Genomic DNA, 20,609 nt, shown 5'->3' on the forward strand with positions numbered 1-20,609 from the left:
CCTGGACCCAATCCCCCGCTGATACAGAGGGGGATACTGTATAAGCCAGAGGCAGAACAGGGGAAACGGGGGCACTTTTCCCTATGGAACAGCACGAGGCGAGGGAAGGTCACATCTGTGTAGGTGGCAGGAAGAGACGGTCCTCTCACTGCCAAGGGGGCAGGGAAAATGGTTACCAATGGAGACGTCCCAAGGACTGAGTCAGAGTAGAGTGTCTTTAAGCCCCTCCTTTCACAAGGAGGTGTCCGCAGAGGGGCCTGGGAAGGGTCGTAGCCAGGGCCCGTGGGTAAGGAGGCCTGGGATGAAGGCGCTGGGACTAGCAATGCAGACACGTGGAAGAGCACAGACTCTAACTCCCTCCAGGCTCCACATCCAGGCTGGTTCTGGGAGGGCAGCTCCCCCGACGAGGCCCACCAGGTAAAGCCCGTGTAATTGCAGCGCTAGAGCCAAGAGATCACACGTGGGATTCCCGACTCCTGCAAAGTCGGAAAAGCAGACTCCCGAAAAGGAGGCGTCTTCAAGTGCCAGGGCTTATCCAGAACACTCTCTCGATGTCATACAGAAAGAGTTCTTAAATGATCTATAAGGAGCCATTCCCAAATGAAAGAAGCAAAGTTCATAACAAGATGTAACAAGTCCGTACCAATATGTACAATATAGTTGGTGTTTTTTAAAACAAGACTATTTTTTTAAAGAATATACATAAAGATATGGGTATATACAAACGTATGTGCCAACATATATATAGAACACACAAGAAGCTAGTAACAGTTGTTGCCTTTGGCCAAGGTAGAAGGCTGAGAGAGAGAGGAGACAGAAAGGAGAAAATTAAACCCTCCTACGCTGTTGGTAGGAGGTAAGTGGGTACAGCCAGCATGCAGAATAGTGTGGAGGTTCCTCAAAAAACTAAAAATAGAGTTGCCATATGATCCAGAAATTCCACTCCTGGGCGTATATCCAGACAAAACTCTAATTCAAAAAGATACAGACACCGCTATTCACAATAGCCAAATCATGGAAACAACTTCAATGTCTATCAACAAGTGAATGATAAAGAAGATGTGCTACATATATATATAGTGGAGTACTATGCACCCATAAAGAGTGAAATTATGCCATTTGCAGCAACATGAATGAAACTAGAGTTTATATTAAGTGAAGTCAGTCAGAAAGAGAAAAAAGAATACCATGTGATATCACTTATATGTGGAGTCTAAAATATGACACAAATGAACTTACCTATGAAACACAATCAGGGACACAACCGCCAGGGACACGCTGGCAGGTGCCAAGGCGGAGGGGAGGTTGGGAGGGACGGACTGGGAGTTTAGGGTTGGCAGATGCAGACTAGGATGTACTGGATGGATAAACACCAAGAGCCTACTGTTAGCACAGGGAACTATACTCAATATCCTGTGATCAACCATAAGGGAAAAAATATTAAGAATAGACCAGGAAAAATATTAGGAACGGACACCTTCCCCGGTGTCCAGACTCGCGTTCTCGAACCTCATCTGTCAGTGCCTTCCAAACACAGGGTTTAATATGACTGTCACAGCTCCCAGCCTGGTCTATAACACTCTTCAGAATCTCAAGTGAAAGGTGCTGTGTGATTATGAAGTATTACGGCTGTGATTTCTGTGCCCTGATGTTAGTAAATTCCAAGTAACACACCGTCCTGTGATAATTTCTCTGCCGGTGAGAAATCTTCACCTTACCTTCTCATCTCCCGAGTGCTAAGCTGATAGATGTTTATTCTGGAGGTATGCTTAGAACAGCTTGACAACAGGCCCAAAAAAAAAAAAAAAAACAAACCAAGATTTACTCAACAGCATGTCAGAAGGACAATTATTTTTATGTTGGAAATAAAAATTTGTAGTAAAATGACATAAATTCTGTTTTTCTCCCCCAATATAGGGCAGAAGTTGTCGTTTACTTTTAGGGTACTTAGGTTTTTTTTTTCCATACACCGTGCAATATGTGGGATTTAGATCCCTGACCAGGGATATCGCCTGCCTTGGGAGTGTGGAGTCCTAACCACTGGACCACCAGGGAAGGCCCTTAGAATTCTTATTTCAACACTGGACAACCAGTGTAAATATCATGTTTTCCATTGGAACCTCTCCAATATGAGGAAGGAAAAATACATTCTGTGAAGAATCGCTCTGTAAATAAAAATACAGAAATGTTTCTTCACAGATCTATTTTAAGACTATATTCCTGGTGGTGCAGTGGTTAAGAATCCGTCTGCTAATGCAGGAGACCCAGGTTCAATCCCTGGTCTGGGAAGACCCCACATGCTGTGCAACAACGAAGCCCACGAGCCACAACTACTGAAGCCTGGATGCCTAGAGCCCACGCTCTGCAATGAGAGAAGCCACCGCAAGAGGCCTACACCCCACAACTAGAGAGTAGCCCCCCCACTTGCTACAGCTCAAGCAAAAGCAGTGAAGACCCAGAGAAGACAAAAATAAATAAAGTACCACATGGCTGAAATACACATTTTCTGAAAAGACTATATTCTTGCACAAGAGAGAGTAATCCTCAAAGAACGAAAGTAAACAGAGGGATGAAGAACCTTCAGAAAGAAACCCTATCATGTCCTTTTCACTGTGACACTGAGTTTTGGTTTACAAACGACCGGAGCATCTTTGAGCTGGTGACCCAGTTTGATGCCCTCATTTTCACAGGTGGTGGCCAAGCTCAGATGACTCCCCCAAGGGTCACAGAACAGGTCACAGACTCAGAACGCAGACCCACAACTTCACATCGGTATCCCCCAGCCCCACAGCCTCTGCCATGAACTCATTATCTACACAGGCAGGATTTTTCCTCTGTGAAATGACATATGGGACAAAGTGTTAATATATCAATACAGCAAAGCTATAAAAATCCACACTTCCTATCATTGCCTTTAGTACCAACTGTAAGCTGGGAATAACATGCATAAGAGGATACCTGAGGGACTTCTCTGGTGGTCCAGTAGCTAAGACTCCCGATGCAGGGGTCCTGGGTTCAATTCTTGGTCAGAGAACTAAGAGCCCACATGCTGCAACTGAGACTGGGTACAGCTAAATAAACAAGTAAAAATATTTTAAAAGGGAAAAAAAAAGAGAGTATCTGAGCCTAAGCAAAGCTAGGTGCCAAGAGCACTGTGCGTGCATGCTAAGACACTCCAGTCATATCAGATTCTGTGCAACCATACGGACAGTAGTCCGCCAGGCTCCTCTGCATGGGATTCTCCAGGCAAGAATACAGAAGTGGGTTGCCATGCCTTCCTCCAGGGGATCTTCCTGACCCAGGGATTGAACCCATGTCTCCTATGTCTCCTGCGCAGGCAGGCGGGTTCTTTACCACTGGCAAGGAGCACTATTCCTGCCCTCTTCACTATGTGGAAACGCAGGTACGATTCTGAGGCTGGAGTGGTGACAAGGAGCCTGTATGGATGACTCTAAGCCTGGCTGAGAGATGGCTCCAGGGTGGGGCTTCCGTGGGCTCAAATTTGGGCCCAGCTGCTTCTCTGAAGGAGCTGAGTACACGGCTCAGTCCCCGAGGCCTCGTGTCCTCACCAGTACTGCAGGGATGAAACCCACTTGATAGGGCAAGGACCCAGGACATACATGTCAGCTTCTGATAGGTGGGAGCTCCCTCCAAGAAGGGATGGGTGTACGTACTGAAACCCAGGGCTCACATGAGGAATCAAGACAGAGGAAGAACACCCTAAGCACCAGAGGCTGGGCCTTGCCACCACCCAAGGCTTCAATAAACCACACTCAGTATCTCCAACAGAGCCGGTCCCATCAGCCATGCTACCCTCAAAGCCTCGCTCACCTCTCGGCACAGGCAACCCCAGGGGCAAGACAACTTTCCCCCCATGCCTGACAAACTCCACCTGGCCCAGAGCTATCCCAGGGAGCCCACCCTTGAGGTCAGGAGAGCTGGGTTTGCAACGCCAGGCCTGCCATGTTGAAAAACAAACCCAAGAGCTTGGAGCCCATGTGGACTAAATGGGCTGTGTACTAAATCACCATCACACAATGAAAAATAGAAGAAGAGTGTTCAAGTGCTGCGACCAAACAGAACCTAAGCTCACGGGGATCTGTACTGGGTTCAACAGTGCTGCTCAAAATATTAAGTTCAGGGACTTCTCTGGTGCTCCAGGGGTCAATTCTCCATGTTTCCAATGCAGGGGACACAGAGTCAATCCCTGGTCAGGGGATAAGATTTCACATGCCACAGGGCAACTAAGCCCAAAAGCCAGACTATTATAGGGAGAAAGTCCGCACACCGTCACAAAGACCCAACACAGCCATAGAAAAGAAAGTAAGCAACAGATTGCGGTTAAAAGGAAACAGGAGCTCTGTGGTACCATGTAGTATCCTTTGATTTTTAACTGGGAAAAAAAAAAAAAAAAACTGCTTCTCTACTGGTTTCCTTTGTAGCCTCTTAGGAAACTTGTGAACTGTCTTCTAACCCTTTTAGGAAAGTTTTAAAAAATTTTTTTCTACTCTCCTGACTGTGGCCTGTTCACAGCCATTTGCAAACTGCTTGCCTCGGTAGAAAAAGGTATCAAAACCCTTTGGAGCTTTGATTTTTCAATCCCTAATATGAAAGAGAGATTGCTCAATCTCGACTGCGAAAGTGGAAGCAAAAGATGTTACACCTTTAAAATGAACTAGAGGGACTTCCCTGATGACCCAGAAGTTAAGAATCCGCCTTCCAACATGGGATGCGGGCTTGATCCCTGGTCCAGGAACTGAGATCCCACATGCCATGGCGCAACGCGCTCCAGAGCCCGAGTGCCACAACTAGCAAGGCCTTGCCAGGCAACAAGGGAAGCCCCCGCACCAAAAGCACCCAGTGCAGCCGAAGTTAAAAACATTCAAATAAAAACAAAATGAGCCAGACAAAACTTGGATCAAAGCAATGGAAAATGATCATGGTTCTTGCAGGGAGGCAGCTAAGGAAGGTGAGTACTTAAAGGAATCTTGTCATTTACATGCAGGTCTGTAGTGACCAAGCACCCAGTAAGGGTGGGAGACAGGCGTGACCACAACTCCTCTGCTCACAGAATGAGATGACCGGCTTTTAAATGACGAAGGAGCCCTGTCTTATACTGAAACGCTACTATAAGCCACTAGGGGAAAAACAACATCCTTCACAAATGAATCAGACTGTAAAGCACAAGTTCCAAGGATGGTCTGAGAGTCAAGGGCAAACTTGGCTAACTTCCCTCTTTGTCAATATCCAAAATACATTATCACCTCGCGGGCTGGAGGCACTCATAGGAAGGCTCCTTGTATTAAATTGCCACCTGGGGTAAAAACAGGCACAAGTCTCTTCTGTCACAGAGCTCCGACATAAAATAATCAGCCATTCTGCTTCCTTCTGAGGGCAACACTTCAAAGATGTCTGATCCACGCATTTTCTGTGTGCCAGAGAGTCAGAGACAGATAGAGGGTCCCTCACCACCCATATCATTTTTCTCAGCAACAATCTAATGATCTAGGGTAACTTTTCCAGGGGTACCAGTGTTGTGCAGAGCCCAGAGGGTGCAGGTCCATGTGGAGGGGGGCCAGCCCACACTGGCCTTCACCTTCTGGTGAATTCTTATTGCCATTCAGTTCAGTTCAGTTGCTCAGTCATGCCCGACTCTTTGTGACCCCATGAACCGCAGCACACCAGGCCTCGGTGTCCATCACCAACTCCAGGAGTCCACCCAAACTCATATTCATTGAGTCAGTGATGCCATCGAACCATCTCATCCTCTGTCGTCCCCTTCTCCTCATGCCCTCAATCTTTCCCAGCATCAGGGTCTTTTCAAATGAGTCAGCTCTTCGCATCAGGTGGCCAAAGTATTGGAGTTTCAGCCTCAACATCAATCCTTCCAATGAACGCCCAGGACTTATCTCCTTTAGGAAGAACTGGTTGGATCTCCTTGCAGTTCAATGGACTCTCAAGAGTCTTTTCCAACACCACATTTCAAAAGCATCAATTCTTCTGCGCTCAGCTTTCTTTATAGTCCAACTCTCACATCCATACATGACCACTGGAAAAGCCATAGCCTTGACTAAACAGACCTTTGTTGACAAAGTAATGTCTCTGCTTTTTAATATGATTAAATTAATAATTTTCATACTAGTTTAGCCAACCACCTAGACTATCTTGGCCCTGGACAAGAACCAGGGCTGATACATCATTCCACACTCACATCAGAGGCCAGCAGCTGGACCCACGGTCAGCGCAATAACTGAGCCTGATCTGACTGGTGACAGTCAAGTTCTGTGAGCTTCCCAGAAATGGGCTCTGGGACCTTAGCACAGACAAGCATAGGAAAACTTCAGCGGGAGTATGCCAGTCTAGGGCGCTTGTGACAATTCATTTTATGTGTCAACTCAGCTGGGCCACAGTGCCCAGATATTTGGGCAAACACACTCTGGATTTTTCTGTGAGGGACTTGGATGAGATAAACATTTAAGTCGGTTGACTCTGAGCAGAGCAGACTGCCCTCCACAATGTGGGTGGGTCTCATCCAATCAGTCAATGGCCTGAATAGCGCTAAAGACTGATCCTTCCTGATCAAGAGGAGATTCTGCCGGTACACAGCCTTCAGACTCGAGCCATGGCCCTGGCTCTACCCTGAGTCTCCGATCTGCCAGCCCACCCTGCAGATTTTGGACATGCCAGCGTCCACACTCACAAGAACCACTTCTTTAAAATAAACCTCCTTCCTTCCCCTGCACCCCCATCATCACCCACACCCCACTGGCTGTGTTTCCCTGGAGAACTCTAAAACAATGGCAACCTCTGGGAGTCCACCAGCTTCTGCTTTAGCTGCGTCCACTCTGCTGACGGCAGTTTGTTTCTCCACTAACTACTACTTCTCCACCACTCGGCATCTCTGGGCTTCCCATTCACTCTCTAAAGGGGCATCTGATCTCTGTTCCCCCTGAAGACCGCCTGCAAGTCCCATAGCCAGGCTAGACGACAAGCCAGTGACAGCTGGTCTAACAGCTTTGTTCAGAATGGTAGTCACACGGCATGAAACTCAATAGGCTGGTCATCATTCATCACTCAAACCACCTCCCGTTTTTATTTCAAAATCACTAGTGACAAGGGTGGGGGTTGCTCAGAGAAATCAATATACTATTCATAGCAGGTATAGAATATAGTGTCTCCTGTGTGGACTGACTGATGATTCAGGAATCCCACATTTTGCACAACTATCGACTTAGGAAGTGACACCTGGGTCAGAATCAGCCACTCATTACCTGTGTGACCTCTTGTGATGGCCTTTTTGGTGTCTCAACTTAGCAGTGAGTCAACTGCTCATCTAAATGTTTCTGTGAGGTCTTCTGTAGGGGTGATGCAGTTCCCAATCAGTTGACTTGAAGCGAGAGAGATTACCTAGATAATCTGGTGGGCCTGCTTCCACTGAGAGGCCTTAAGGGCAGAGCTGAGGCTTCTCTGAAAAAACAGTTTTGTGGGTAGACAGCTACTTGGGCCAATGCCTGAGAACCAGGCCCACAACTGCACAGAAGCCAATTCTTTGCAAAGATCCCATCACATGTATTTTCTACTGGATCTGTTTCCCTGGTGGAACCCTGGCTAACGAATACCCCTTGTCTTTGCCTTAACCTCTCAATGCCTCAGTTTTTCATCTATAAGACAGACAACAATACCTACTTCACAGGGCTGACCTGAGGATCACACAGGTGAAGCTGAGCACAGTATGTGGCCCAGAGTAAGACTACAACGAGTATGAAATAGTATTGTTCATGCAACAGTCACTATGTTATTAATGAACCCATGCCTTTGGGGAAGAAGTTTATACACAAGTGGGGAGACTTTTAAAGACCATTATAACATAAAGACATATTTGCTAAAAATATAGCTAGATATAAAGTGCACCGGGAACTAAGGAAAGAAAGACCTATGCATGTCTGGGGCATAGCAGAAAGCAGCCCGTACTAAATACAGCTCCACTGCTTCTGTTTGGAACCATAACTCTCCTCAAAATATGCAACAACAGGGCAAGAAACTCCTTTCTCACCAAAAGCTTTTAACCAAGTCTGCAGAGGAGTGTTACCCAACAGCTATGATTCCCTTTATGAAAAATCAGTCACTCCAATTTTTACTGAGCGCCTACTATGTGCCAGGTATTGTGCTCAGGGTTGAGGAATAAAGAGGTTTAAAAAAAAGTAAACCTCCAGGTACTTCCCTGGTGGTCCAGTGAATAAGACTCCATGCTCCCAACACAGGGTTCAGGGTTCAATCCCTGGCTGGGGAACTAGACCCTGCATGGAAAACTAAGCTCACATGCCATAATGGGAAAACCCAACAAAGTCAAAATAAGTTATAAAAAAGAAAGAACACAACCATTAAAAACTCATCATGTCAAGAACTTTAACTGGGGAAAACACACTTTAAAAGAAAAAAACCCTCTAGATGCATAAAAGGAGTCAGACAATAAATAAGTAATTAAGTCAGTGGCTAATTTCTCAAGAAAATTAGAGATACCAAGGAAAGATTTCATGCAAATATGGGCACAATAAAGAACAGAAATGGTATGGACCTAACAGAAGCAGAAAACATTACGAAGAGGTGGCAAGAATACACAGAAGAACAATACAAAAAGATCTTCATGACCCAGATAACCAGGATGGCATGATCACTACCTAGAGCCAGACATCCTGGAATGCGAAGTCAAGTGGGCCTTAGGAAGCATCACTACAAATACAGATAGTAGAGGTGATGGAATTGCAGTTGAGCTATTTCAAATCCTAAAAGGTGACACTGTGAAAGTGCTGCACTCAATATGCCAGCAAATTTGGAGAACTTGGCAATGGCCACAGGACTGGAAAAGGTCAGTTTTCATTCCAATCCCAAAGAAGGGCAATGCCAATGAATGCTCAATCTACCGCATAATTGCACTCATCTCACATGCTAGCACGGAGAAGGCAATAGCACCCCACTCCACTACTCTTGCCTGGAAAATCGCATGGACAGAGGAGCCTGGTAGGCTGCAGTCCATGGGGTCACAAAGAGTCAGACACTACTGAGCAACTTCACTTTCCCTTTTCACTTTCATGATGGAGAAGGAAATGGCAACCCACTCCAGTGTTCTTGCCTAGAGAATCCCAGGGACGGCGGAGCCTGGTGGGCTGCTGTCTATGGGGTCGCACCGAGTTGGACACGACTGAAGCAACTTAGCAGCAGCAGCAGCACATGCTAGCAAAGTAATGCTCAAAATTCTCCAAGCCAGACTTCAACAGTACATGAACCAAGAATTTCCAGATGTTCAAGCTGGATTTAGAAAAGGCAGAGGAATCAGAGATCAAATTGTCAACATCTGTTGGATCATATAAAAAGCAAGACAATTCCAGAAAAACATCTACTTCTGCTTTATTGATTACACCAAAGCCATTGACTGAGTAGATCACAACAAACTGTGGAAAATTCTTCAAAAGTTGGGAATACCAGACCACTTTACTGCCTCCTGAGAAATCTCTAGGCAGGACAAGAAGCAACAGTTAGAACCAGACATGGAACAACAGACTGGTTCCAGATCAGGAAAGGAGTACGTCAAGGCTGTATATTGTCACCCTGCTTATTTAACTTATATCCAGAGTACATCATGCAAAATGCCAGACTGGATGAAGCACAAGCTGGAATCAAGATTGCTGGGAGAAATATCAATAACCTCAGATACACAGATGACGCCACCCTTATGGCAAAAGTGAAGAGGAACTAAAGAGCCTCTTGATGAAAATGAAAGAGAAGAGTGAAAAAGCTGGCTTAAAACTCAACATTCAAAAAACAAAGATCATGGCAACCAGTCCCACCACTTCATGGCAAATAGATGGGAAACAATGGAAACAGTGACAGACTTTATTTTCTTGGGCTTCAAAATCACTGCAGGTGGTGACTGCAGCCATGAAATTCAAAGACACTTGCTCCTTGGAAGAGAAGCTATGACCAAGCTAGACAGCATGCTAAAAAGCAGAGACATTACTTTGCTGACAAAAGTCCGTCTAGTCAAAACTATAGTTTTTCCAGTAGTCGTGGATGGATGTGAGAGTTGGACTATGAGGAAAGTTACAGTCCGAAGAATTGATACTTTTGAACTGTGGTGTTGGAGAAGACTCTTGAGAGTCCCTTGGACTGCAATGAGATCCAACCAGTCCATCCTAAATGAAATCAGTCCTGGGTGTTCATTGGAAGGACTGATGCTGAAGCTGAAACTCTAATCCTTCAACCACCTGATGTGGAGAACTAACCCATTGGAAAAAAGCCTGATGCTGGGAAAGATTGAAGGCAGGAGGAGAAGGGGATGATGGAGGATGAGATGGTTGGGTGGTATCACCGACTTGACGGATATGAGTTTGAGCAAGCCCTGGGAGTTGGTGATGGACAGGGAAGCCTGGCATGCTGCAGTCCATGGGGTCACAAAAGAGTTGGACACGACTGAGCAACTGAACAGAATAGAATAGTGAAAGAAAGATAAAGCCTGGAAAGAGAATCAACTGAGGGTAAAGAAGGAACTCTGGGAGAAGATGTGATAGAAGCGGGAAAAGAGGGATTAGAATTGTAACCAGCAAGACCAGAACCTATCTTTCAGTCGAGTGCAGGATTCCTAAGGTGAAGAGCAAAACTGTGCACAGCCTGAGCTTGCTGGGGGTCCAGGTGGTTAGTCCTTCTGTGGCTAGTTCTGCCCTCAGCCCCCTCCTCCAATTCCTCCCCCAATGCCCGCCACCCTCCTTCCAGCTGTCCCCAGTGGTGCCCTGAATGGGCAGAGATTCCTGCTCTCAGGGGAGCAGCTTGGGAGACAGCAAGTCAAGGGTTGATAGGGGATGGGCCCTCACTACTTTGCTTTTGTCATTACTCACCTGAAACGCTGCTAGTGCCCAAATCTCTCAAACTGGTTTCTTAGAGGATGTCCGAGGGGTTCCACGGACCACACCAGTGTTTGTTTCAAACTGCACAGATACAGAAGCTGATAGAGAGAGACTGCAGTGGCGGTCATAAATACTCAGGATTCCAAGGCTTTGTAATAAATGTCGGTGCCACCTTCTCTAGTAAATCTGCACTAATAAAGCACTGTTTTATGTAGTGGGGATCTATACTATTTTTCTTGAAAATAATATTCTGCTACTTTAAAAATATTTGAGGATCACTGCTATTAAGGAAGTCCATGTTACCCTTTTTTCAAAACTGAAGTCTGGGGCTGACTTACTTTGAGAGGTTGCAAATCACCACTCCAACGCATGCAAGAGTTACTGGCATCACTGATTCAAAAAGTACACAGGAGAATTAATTTGGGATTTAAAAAAAAAATCATCATCCTATTCATACAAAGGGAAAATGCACTTACAACTCTAAATGTGGTTTCCCTGGTGATGCGATGGGCTGTGTTCAATGCTGCCAGTACTGAGTGCTACCTTAACACTGACTGACGAGTAACATACTTCGGGGTGCTGTCAGCTCCTGCTTCCAGAGCAGAGGCTGTACATCAATCACGGTTTCTAAGCAGGCATTCACTGTGTACACCTGAATCAACCGAACCATCCTGAAGAGAGAATACTGAGTCCGCGCTGTTGCCAAAATCTTGGCTCCTTGTCCATTGAGCCCAAACAGAACTAGAATCTGGCGGCAACGGAGAAGAATAGCTTTATCCCTTTTGCTAAACAAAGAGGAAACACAGCAGGCTAGTTCCTCAACAACTGTGCTCACTTCTCTCAGGAATTTCTGTAGCTGTCCAGTCGCTCAGTCGTGTCCGACTCTTTGGGACCCCATGGACTGTAGCCCACCAGGCTCCTCCGGCCCTGGGATTCTCCAGGCAAGAGTACTGGAGTGGGTTGCCACGTTCTCCTCCAGGGGATCTTCCCAATTCAGCAATCGAACCCATGACTCCTGCATTGCAGGTGGATTCTTTACCACTGAGCCACCAGGGAAGCCCTCTCTCAGGAATAGGGAGAGGGTATATGTCCTCAAAAAGGTCTTCCATTTTTTTCTTTTGCAAAGTTTCAAAACAGCCATACCTGGCCTCAGGCAACTTAGTAACTGGGTCAGGTGTCCCCAAAGTTACATGCCCCTGACGTTCATTTAAAACATAGACTGCTACAAAAGAGTACAGAAGGAGAAGAATGCCAGATGCAGAGGATAACTCAGATGAAGTCAGAAGTAATTAGCTTTGTTTAGCTTTATGAAGAACAAGTCTAGCTACAAATGTTTGTCAGCAGTAACAGCTAAAGAATAACCAAGATTGTTTAACTCTTGCAGACCTGTTTGGCTGGTATGTACCAAAGGCTGTTTATTCATTTTTGTTTTTGCTGCAAAAGTACCATTTGTAAAGATGGCACTTCATTAAAGCATTTTTCCTTTTATGTTTCAAGTAAACATAGTGCAATTACATGAAGAAATATGTGTGTGTATATATATATGAATACACACCAGTGGAACCACATAAACACACTCTGCTCCACATATTATATTCTGTGAAAGGTTTACTAATATTTAGGGCCACATTAAAGGACACAACTTCAATACAGTTTATCCACCCATTAAACACAAGGGCAGCACAAAGCCTTCTCAGAAAAAGGGTAGCAAGCTATTTAACAATAAAAAAAAAAAAAAGTGTAAGAGAAGGATAATTTCTATCGGTCAATAAATTATCACTGAAGTCTTAATTAAATCTAAATTTACACCTCACATACATCCACTACAATTTCATAGCATGACTTTTTCGCTCACCAAGCTACAGAATCCAAAGTCTATCTATTGAATTAGGTGTATTTAAGTCTCAAATGTCACAACAAAAAATAATTATTTGGTCAAAACCACAAAAACCAGGCTCTACAAAGCTTATTCTGTTGCTCAAATATTTGTTATGTCTGGGCCGATTACCACATTTGGACTTAAAAGAAAAATTTTAGTAAGGACTCTCTGTAGAGAATGTTCTTAACTCTAAGTCAAGGAAGAAAATAAAACCTGCTGGAGATCACAAACAGCCCACACATACACACAGTTCTGAGCAGAGACACAAACACACACATGCTCTCATGTGTGCAGATATTCAGATCATTTCTTCAGTAGCCACTCCTGGGAAACAGCAATGAAGAATTAGGAAAGGGAGAAACCTCTGATTTTCCTACTTCTTGTTCTTCAATTCACGTATGCAGGTGTGTGTACACACACACACACACACACACACCACACATGTATAAACAGGTATGAGGGGCTTTCCTGGTGGTCCAGTAGTTAAGAATCCGCCTGCCAATGCAGGGGACAAGGGTTCAATCCCTGGTCCAGGAAGATCCCACATGCCACGGAGCAACTAAGTCCATGGAATGCAACCACTGAAGCCCTCACACCTGGAGCCCGTGCTCCACAAGAGAAGCCACCGCAATGAGAAGCCCGTGATCCACAACTGGAGAATAGCTCTGCAGCAACAAAGACCCAATGCAGCCAAAAAAGTAATTAAAACAGGCATGAGAGATGTGTTTTCTCAGAAAGCGTCTAGCACACAGGCATTTTATAAAAATCACCCTGCACTTGTACCAACTGAACTTGTGTCCATTTAAAGAAATGTGAACCACCTTAAAACCTGTTATAAAGTCACTAAAAGTATAAAAGTTAGAATACAAGTGAGTAACACACAGATCAGATCAGATCAGATCAGATCAGTCGCTCAGTCATGTCCGACTCTTTGTGACCCCATGAAGCGCAGCACGCCAGGCCTCCCTGTCCATCACCAACTCCCGGAGTTCACCCAGACTCACGTCCATCGAGTCAGTGATGCCATCCAGCCATCTCATCCTCTGTCGTCCCCTTCTCCTCCTGCCCCCAATCCCTCCCAGCATCAGAGTCTTTTCCAATGAGTCAACTCTTCGCATGAGGTGGCCAAAGGACTGGAGTTTCAGCTTTAGCATCATTCCTTCCAAAGAAATCCCAGGGCTGATCTCCTTCAGAATGGACTGGTTGGATCTCCTTGCAGTCCAAGGGACTCTCAAGAGTCTTCTCCAACACCATAGGTCAATCATAAAATGCTTACACAGCTAGAGGCTCAAATGGACTTTTAAGAACATATTAGAGTCTATTTAATAGACTCCAGCAGCACATCCAGAGGCTCACCCTCTCACTGCTCTTCCCTCAGTCGCACGGTTCCCCAGGTACAGCCCCTGAAGTGCCCTGAGTCAGAGGAGACCATGTCAATACCTGACTCAACCCTCGACCAATCACCACCCACCTCGTACGGTGACCCAAGCAACCCCTGACGCCTACACAATTCCATTTCTAAAGCCTTCTGTTAGAAAATGGGTCCTTAAATCAATGTGCCTAACCGACACACCCACCAATTTTTGCTAGGGCTAGAGGATGCAAAGATGAAGAAGACATGGCTTTCAGCATAAAAATCCAATGCCTGGCACATAAATGAAATGAAAATGAAATGAAGTCGCTCAGTCATGTCCGACTCTTTGCGACCCCATGGACTGTAGCCTGCCAGGCTCCTCCGTCCATGGGATTTTCCAAGCATGAGTACTGCAGTGGGCTGCCATTTCCTTCTCCAACATAAGAGATTCCCAATTAATCCCTGAAGAATGGGTGGAGGCATGAACTGAATAAGCAAGCTCACACTTCCTGGCGGTTCACTAGTTAAGGTTTGATGCTTCCAATGCAGTGCCACGGGTTCGATCCGTGGTCAGTGAACTAAGATCCCACATGCCACGGGGAGCAGCCCCCCCGCAAAAAGATGAACCTAGGGGCCATGTTTGTACATTATTCTCTATCCTGATTGTCTCATTTTATATACACATGTCCAAGTGGAAATGATACTTATATGACTTTTATCTTAAATTGCTATATAGCAATTCAGAGTGTATTATTGTTTATTCAGTCATTCCTGAAATGCTTTGTGTTGAATCTATCACTTTACTAGTATCAACAGCTTAACCCAAATTAACTTTCCTCTTCTACCCCAATTCCATGAGTTATTTCCTCAGAATACAGTTCCCAGCAGGGAATTTATGGGTCAATGGCAACGAACAGCTTCTTTGTGCTTAGTTGTTCTTATTTATCACCAAACTGTAGCAAAAAAGAAAATATGCAATACTACCAATATTTCTTACCACCGTAACCTATAATTATTTCGAGTAATCTCGCAGACAAAATAAAGTGGATTTCCATTTGCTGAACTGCTGAGGAGGATATCCCTGTTCTTCACAATGATGTCATGTCTCGGATTTTCTATCTTCATCTCTCCTCACCACTTCCAGAGAGAACTTTGTGTACTGACCTTTGGGATCTCAATATTTTCATGATAACCATTTAATCTTTTACACTGTCCCTTTACTTTTACCCATGCTGTGGCATTCCATTTAACATTTATTCTGTTGCTTGTGGCTGGGCTATTTTTCTTTTGTTCTTTAGCTATTCGGGCACATCTGTCTTGTGGACGATGATTTTCTGGCTTGCTTCCGTGGCTATAAGTTTATCTTCCTGGTACAGCTGGGTTAAAAATACTATTCCATTTTCTTCTAGTTATTTTATGAATAAATACAGTGGAATCCAAAAGCCAAGGCACCTTTATACTTTGAGATTAATAGACTTTTAAAACTGCAGAACTTTCTGGTCAGAGGGAAATGTTCTCAGTTCCCAAGGTGGACTGGCACATATCATGAAAGGACAGACGTCACACGACAGTTACCCGTCTCCAATCAGGAGGAAAGCTGGGCATGAAATCTGAGAATCAAAACTTCCACCTCCTTCTTAGGTGTCTGCCACCCTGTAAGCCTCAACTGCCAGTGTTTTATACACATGTCTCAACAAGCTGGCTCAGAATGAATTTTCAGCAAGAAAGGTCATCACAGATGTAAAAGCAATCACCTGAACAAGATACCTGGTTGTCGCCCAGAACTACAACAACCAAATCAAAACAGCTATGGAGGCATGTCACCTAACGATCTAGTAAATTTCAATAATTTCCCTCCATTGAAAAAGCAGCATATATATATATATAGTCATTTACAAAGTTGAGGTTATACTTTAGAATTTTTACTTAGAATTTTATACTTTAGAATTTGTATCTTGGAATGACTGAGTGACTAACACATATTTAGCTTATAGATTAAAAAAGAAGTAAATTCACCTGAAACTATACTTCAATTTAAAAAATAAAGTAAAATAAAAGCTAAGAAAAGAAAATGGGTATGGCTGACTTTGGAATCTCACAAAATACAGTGTTTAAAAAAGAGCAGTAAATTCATTGAAAGATTTACAGTGCTTATGTGAAGGGAGGTAGGATTATGAGTTATTTGGATTTTTAGATTTCTTTTGCATTATATACTTCATATGATTAAATATTTCTATACACACATAGCCAAAGCACATACTTTTATCCTTTTAAAACCTTGAATTTCTAAAAATGGATGTAGAGAAGATTTTGGCATTATACTGAAGCAAATGCTACTAGTAATTTGGCCAAATACCCTACCTTTTATTTTGGCTCAGTTCAGTTCAGTTCAGTCGCTCAGTCGTGTCCAACTCTTTGCGACCCCATGAATTGCAGCATGCCAGGCCTCCCTGTCCATCACCAACTCCTGGAGTTCACTCAGATTCACATCCATCGAGTCAGTGAGTCCATCCAGCCATCTCATCCTCTGTCGTCCCCTTCTCCTCCTGCCCCCAATCCCTCCCAGCATCAGAGTCTTTTCCAATGAGTCAACTCTTCGCATGAGGTGGCCAAAGGACTGGAGTTTCAGCTTTAGCATCATTCCTTCCAAAGAAATCCCAGGGCTGATCTCCTTCAGAATGGACTGGTTGGATCTCCTTGCAGTCCAAGGGACTCTCAAGAGTCTTCTCCAACACCACAGTTCAAAAGTATCAATTCTTCGGTGCTCAGCCTTCTTCACAGTCCAACTCTCACATCCATACATGACCGCTGGAAAAACCATAGCCTTGACTAGATGAACCTTTGTTGGCAAAGTAATGCCTCTGCTTTTCAATATGCTATCTAGGTTGGTCATAACTTTCCTTCCAAGGAGTAAGTGTCTTTTAATTTCATGGCTGCAATCACCGTCTGCAGTGATTTTGGAGTCCAAAAAAATCAAGTCTGACACTGTTTCCACTGTTTCCCCATCTATTTCCCATGAAGTGATGGGACCAGATGCCATGATCTTTGTTTTCTGAATGTTGAGCTTTAAGCCAACTTTTTCACTCTCCACTTTCACTCTCATCAAGAGGCTTTTGAGTTCCTCTTCACTTTCTGCCATAAGGGTGGTGTCATCTGCATATCTGAGGTTATTGATATTTCTCCCTGCAATCTTGATTCCAGCTTGTGTTTCTTCCAGTCCAGCGTTTCTCATGATGTACTCTGCATAGAAGTTAAATAAGCAGGGTGACAATATACAGCCTTGATGAACTCCTTTTCCTATTAGGAACCAGTCTGTTATTTCATGTCCAGTTCTCACTGTTCCTTCCTGACCTGCATACAGGTTTCTCAAGAGGCAGGTCAGGTGGTCTGGTATTCCCATCTCTTTCAGAATTTTCCACAGTTTATTGTGATCCACATAGTCAAAGGCTTTGGCATAGTCAATAAAGCAGAAATAGATGTTTTTCTGGAACTCTCTTGCCTTTTCCATGATCAAGCGGATGTTGGCAATTTGATCTCTGGTTCCTCTGCCTTTCCTAAAACCAGCTTGAATATCAGGAAGTTCACGGTTCATGTATTGCTGAAGCCTGGCTTGGAGAATTTTGAGCATTACTTCACTAGCGTTTGAGATGAGTGCAATTGTGCGATACTTTGAGCATTCTTTGGCATTGCCTTTCTTTGGGATTGGAATGAAAACTGACCTTTCCCAGTCCTGTGGCCACTAAACACAAGCACCTCCCTTTTTTCATATGTACCAGGACTCCTATCAATAAGTCTATCCGAGATTCATTACTGCACATTTAAAAGAATTCTCAAGATACCACAAACTTGCTTTTTCTTTTCTTCTTAGGGTTCAAGTCTCTAAATTACTTGCAAAAAACAGCTTCAATGAGGTTTACATAAAAGCAACCTGATGGTATTGTGGTTACACTTTCTTTTTAAGTCCTTACCCACTGGATAAATATTGAAACATTTATTGGCAGTAATAAAATATTTAAAATTCCCTTAAAATACTCAAGCCAAAAAAAGTGTTGAGGGAAAGAGATCAAACAAGAACAAAAGAGGATTGAAATTATTTAAGTTGGGTGGTAGGCACCATTATTCTATTCTGCTTCGTGTATATTCAAGGTTTTCCCTAATAGAGCTTTTTGAAAATGTGCTATAAATGAAAAGCCATATACACAAGTGCAGCAAATGATTCCTTATTTCATCCAAGGTAGCAAAGTTAAGCTCATAGATACTTTTTTTTCCCCCCTACATCAGGGAGACTGTTTCAAAGGGTGCATCTGACTTTGTACCTTCTCCTTATTAGGCAACAAAAAGTATATGCATGTGTAAATCTATCCAAAAATGTCTTTCATATGCACCTACAGACTTGAGTCAGAAGATTTCAGATTTTCTGTTCTGGGCCATAATTAGAACAAGATAGCCAGCTGACATAGCACTCCTTGGCTTATGACAGTTAAAAAATCAAGCAAGAGGCATGCTAATTGAGACAGCAGCCAGACCTATTCTGGGAGCCCCATTCTCCTGCTTGACACAGTGAGGCTGCTTCTCAAAAAGGACCAGCTGGTCTCCACATGAGATAGCTGCAGGGCAAAAAGCCTCAGTACTCAACACAAGTTAGACAGGCGAGACCACAGGGCTTCCTTGCTGGCCCAGTAGCTAAGACTCTGTGCTCCTGACGCAGGGGCCCAGGGTTCAATCCCTAGTCAGAGAACTAGACGCTGCATGCCGAAACTAAAGAAGATCCCACACACCACAACTGGGATCCAGGGCAGCCAAATAAATGAATGAAAAATTTAAAAATAAAGAAAAAGAAGACCATGATCATTTATTTTATACAGTTGGTTCTCAGTAATAGTTACAGAGGATGATATGAACACTAAAGACCCTGGGAGCCCCAAACTGATGACTTCCCAGCCAATCAAAAGTAAAAACGAAACATAACCCCTAAGGGACTCTCAGCAGAAGGGCTTTCATGTACATTATCACATGTGATCCCTTGAGAGGCTGGGAGGGCCTGTGCCATTTCCATTTTGCAGATGCAGAAATGTGGGTTCCAAGCTTTAAGGCAACAAAGTCTTCTGCCTCCAAGGACAGAATTCTTTTCACTGGCTCACACCCCCTCGAAGTGTGCGGGAGGATAAGCACCTCATAAAGTGAAGGAGAAAAGGGGAAATCAGCTTTAGGTCCAACGTTTTCTGAATTTCAAAACGCCCTCAATTATTTCCTGATGATCCACTTTATGTTCTTTCCCTTTGTTATGAGCCTGGAGACTTCCCTGGACAGCCCCTCCACCTCCTTCAAGTTTCTATGGGCTTGTGTCCCCTGCTTTCTGAGCTTGGGTAGCAGAGGTCTCCTGACAACTCACTTAACCCATGAAACAGAAATAATTATTTTTTAAAAACCAGGAGGAATCATGACGGCTGTGTGTGGGAGGTTTGCTTCCGGTCCTCTCTCCCCATCCATCAAGACGGCGCTAAAGAAAAGGGGCTGGGGAGCGACATCGCGGCCCTCACCTTCCACAGACAACTCCAGCTACGGGGAGAATGAGGCCTACCTCTCTGACTTCGTGAAGCTGGCCGGAATACTGACTCTTGGCTCTTCGGGCGGCGGCAGGCGACTTGTGATGCGTGACTGTGACGATGCCAGGGGCCCCCGCGCTGAGGTGTCTCTGGCTACAGGGAGACGCAGAATTGGACGTTCCATGGGGGAGCAAAGTGAGACTTCGGCTTCGGGAGCTTGGAGCCGTCTAGAAGAAGCAACAGGCGTCAAAAGTCAACAACCGGCCTGCAGAACACAGCCAGGCATTGCCTTCCATCTATGCTGGACCTCTCGGGCTTTCCCCTTCATCTTCAAGGGAGATGAGGGCCTGGGGGGGGTGCATGCTTTCATCTTACACTCTCTCAGGCCAGAGAGGCCATCCCCATTAACTATGCTTCTGGTCTCCCTTCCGGCAGGGTCTCCTGCCCCAAACTATGGCTATGGAGAGCTACTCCAAGGCCTTCGGACACCACAGGCTCTCAGGGGTCTGTGTTCCTCTTCCTAATACTCTCCCCTCCTGTGGTAAAGCCAGCTGAGTGCTCAGTGTTCTGTGAAGCATTGCCTGTCTGTCTCAGCCTCTCCACCCTCCTATTCTACTACACTGAGGCTATGTTTATTATCCAGCTAAACTATATAAGATTCTTTCAAACTCATCTTTGTACCCCCAAGACCCGGCACATCATGATTGTTTAATTCATTAAGTACTTAACACATGTTTGCTGCATGAGTACTAAGAATGAACTAAGTTACCCACCAATTAATCCCCATTTGCCCATGCACTACCGGTATTTCATCCTGTTGTGACATATCATACAAACAGTAACGGGGTATAAGGACAGCATCTCAACTCAGCAGCAATACATTTTTCAATAATGTGTTGGGCTAACTGGGCAGCCAACTGAAAAACAGATTT

At 44.5% G+C, this 20,609-nt stretch overlaps 1 protein-coding gene across 9 annotated transcripts in view; it reads right to left on the bottom strand.

The window, feature by feature from the left end:
- Positions 1 to 20,609, bottom strand: part of OSBPL10 (oxysterol binding protein like 10) — a 334,487-nt gene that overhangs the window by 158,482 nt on the left and 155,396 nt on the right. For all 9 annotated transcript variants that reach the window (XM_025272583.3, XM_044934022.2, XM_044934026.2 and 6 more), the window contains one exon: positions 19,713 to 19,904. In XM_025272583.3, coding sequence (XP_025128368.2) covers positions 19,713 to 19,904 — 192 coding nt within the window. The remainder of the gene's footprint in view (positions 1 to 19,712; positions 19,905 to 20,609) is intronic.

Source organism: Bubalus bubalis, chromosome 21 (genome assembly GCF_019923935.1).
Source record: "Bubalus bubalis isolate 160015118507 breed Murrah chromosome 21, NDDB_SH_1, whole genome shotgun sequence".
Taxonomy (NCBI): Eukaryota; Metazoa; Chordata; class Mammalia; order Artiodactyla; family Bovidae; genus Bubalus; species Bubalus bubalis.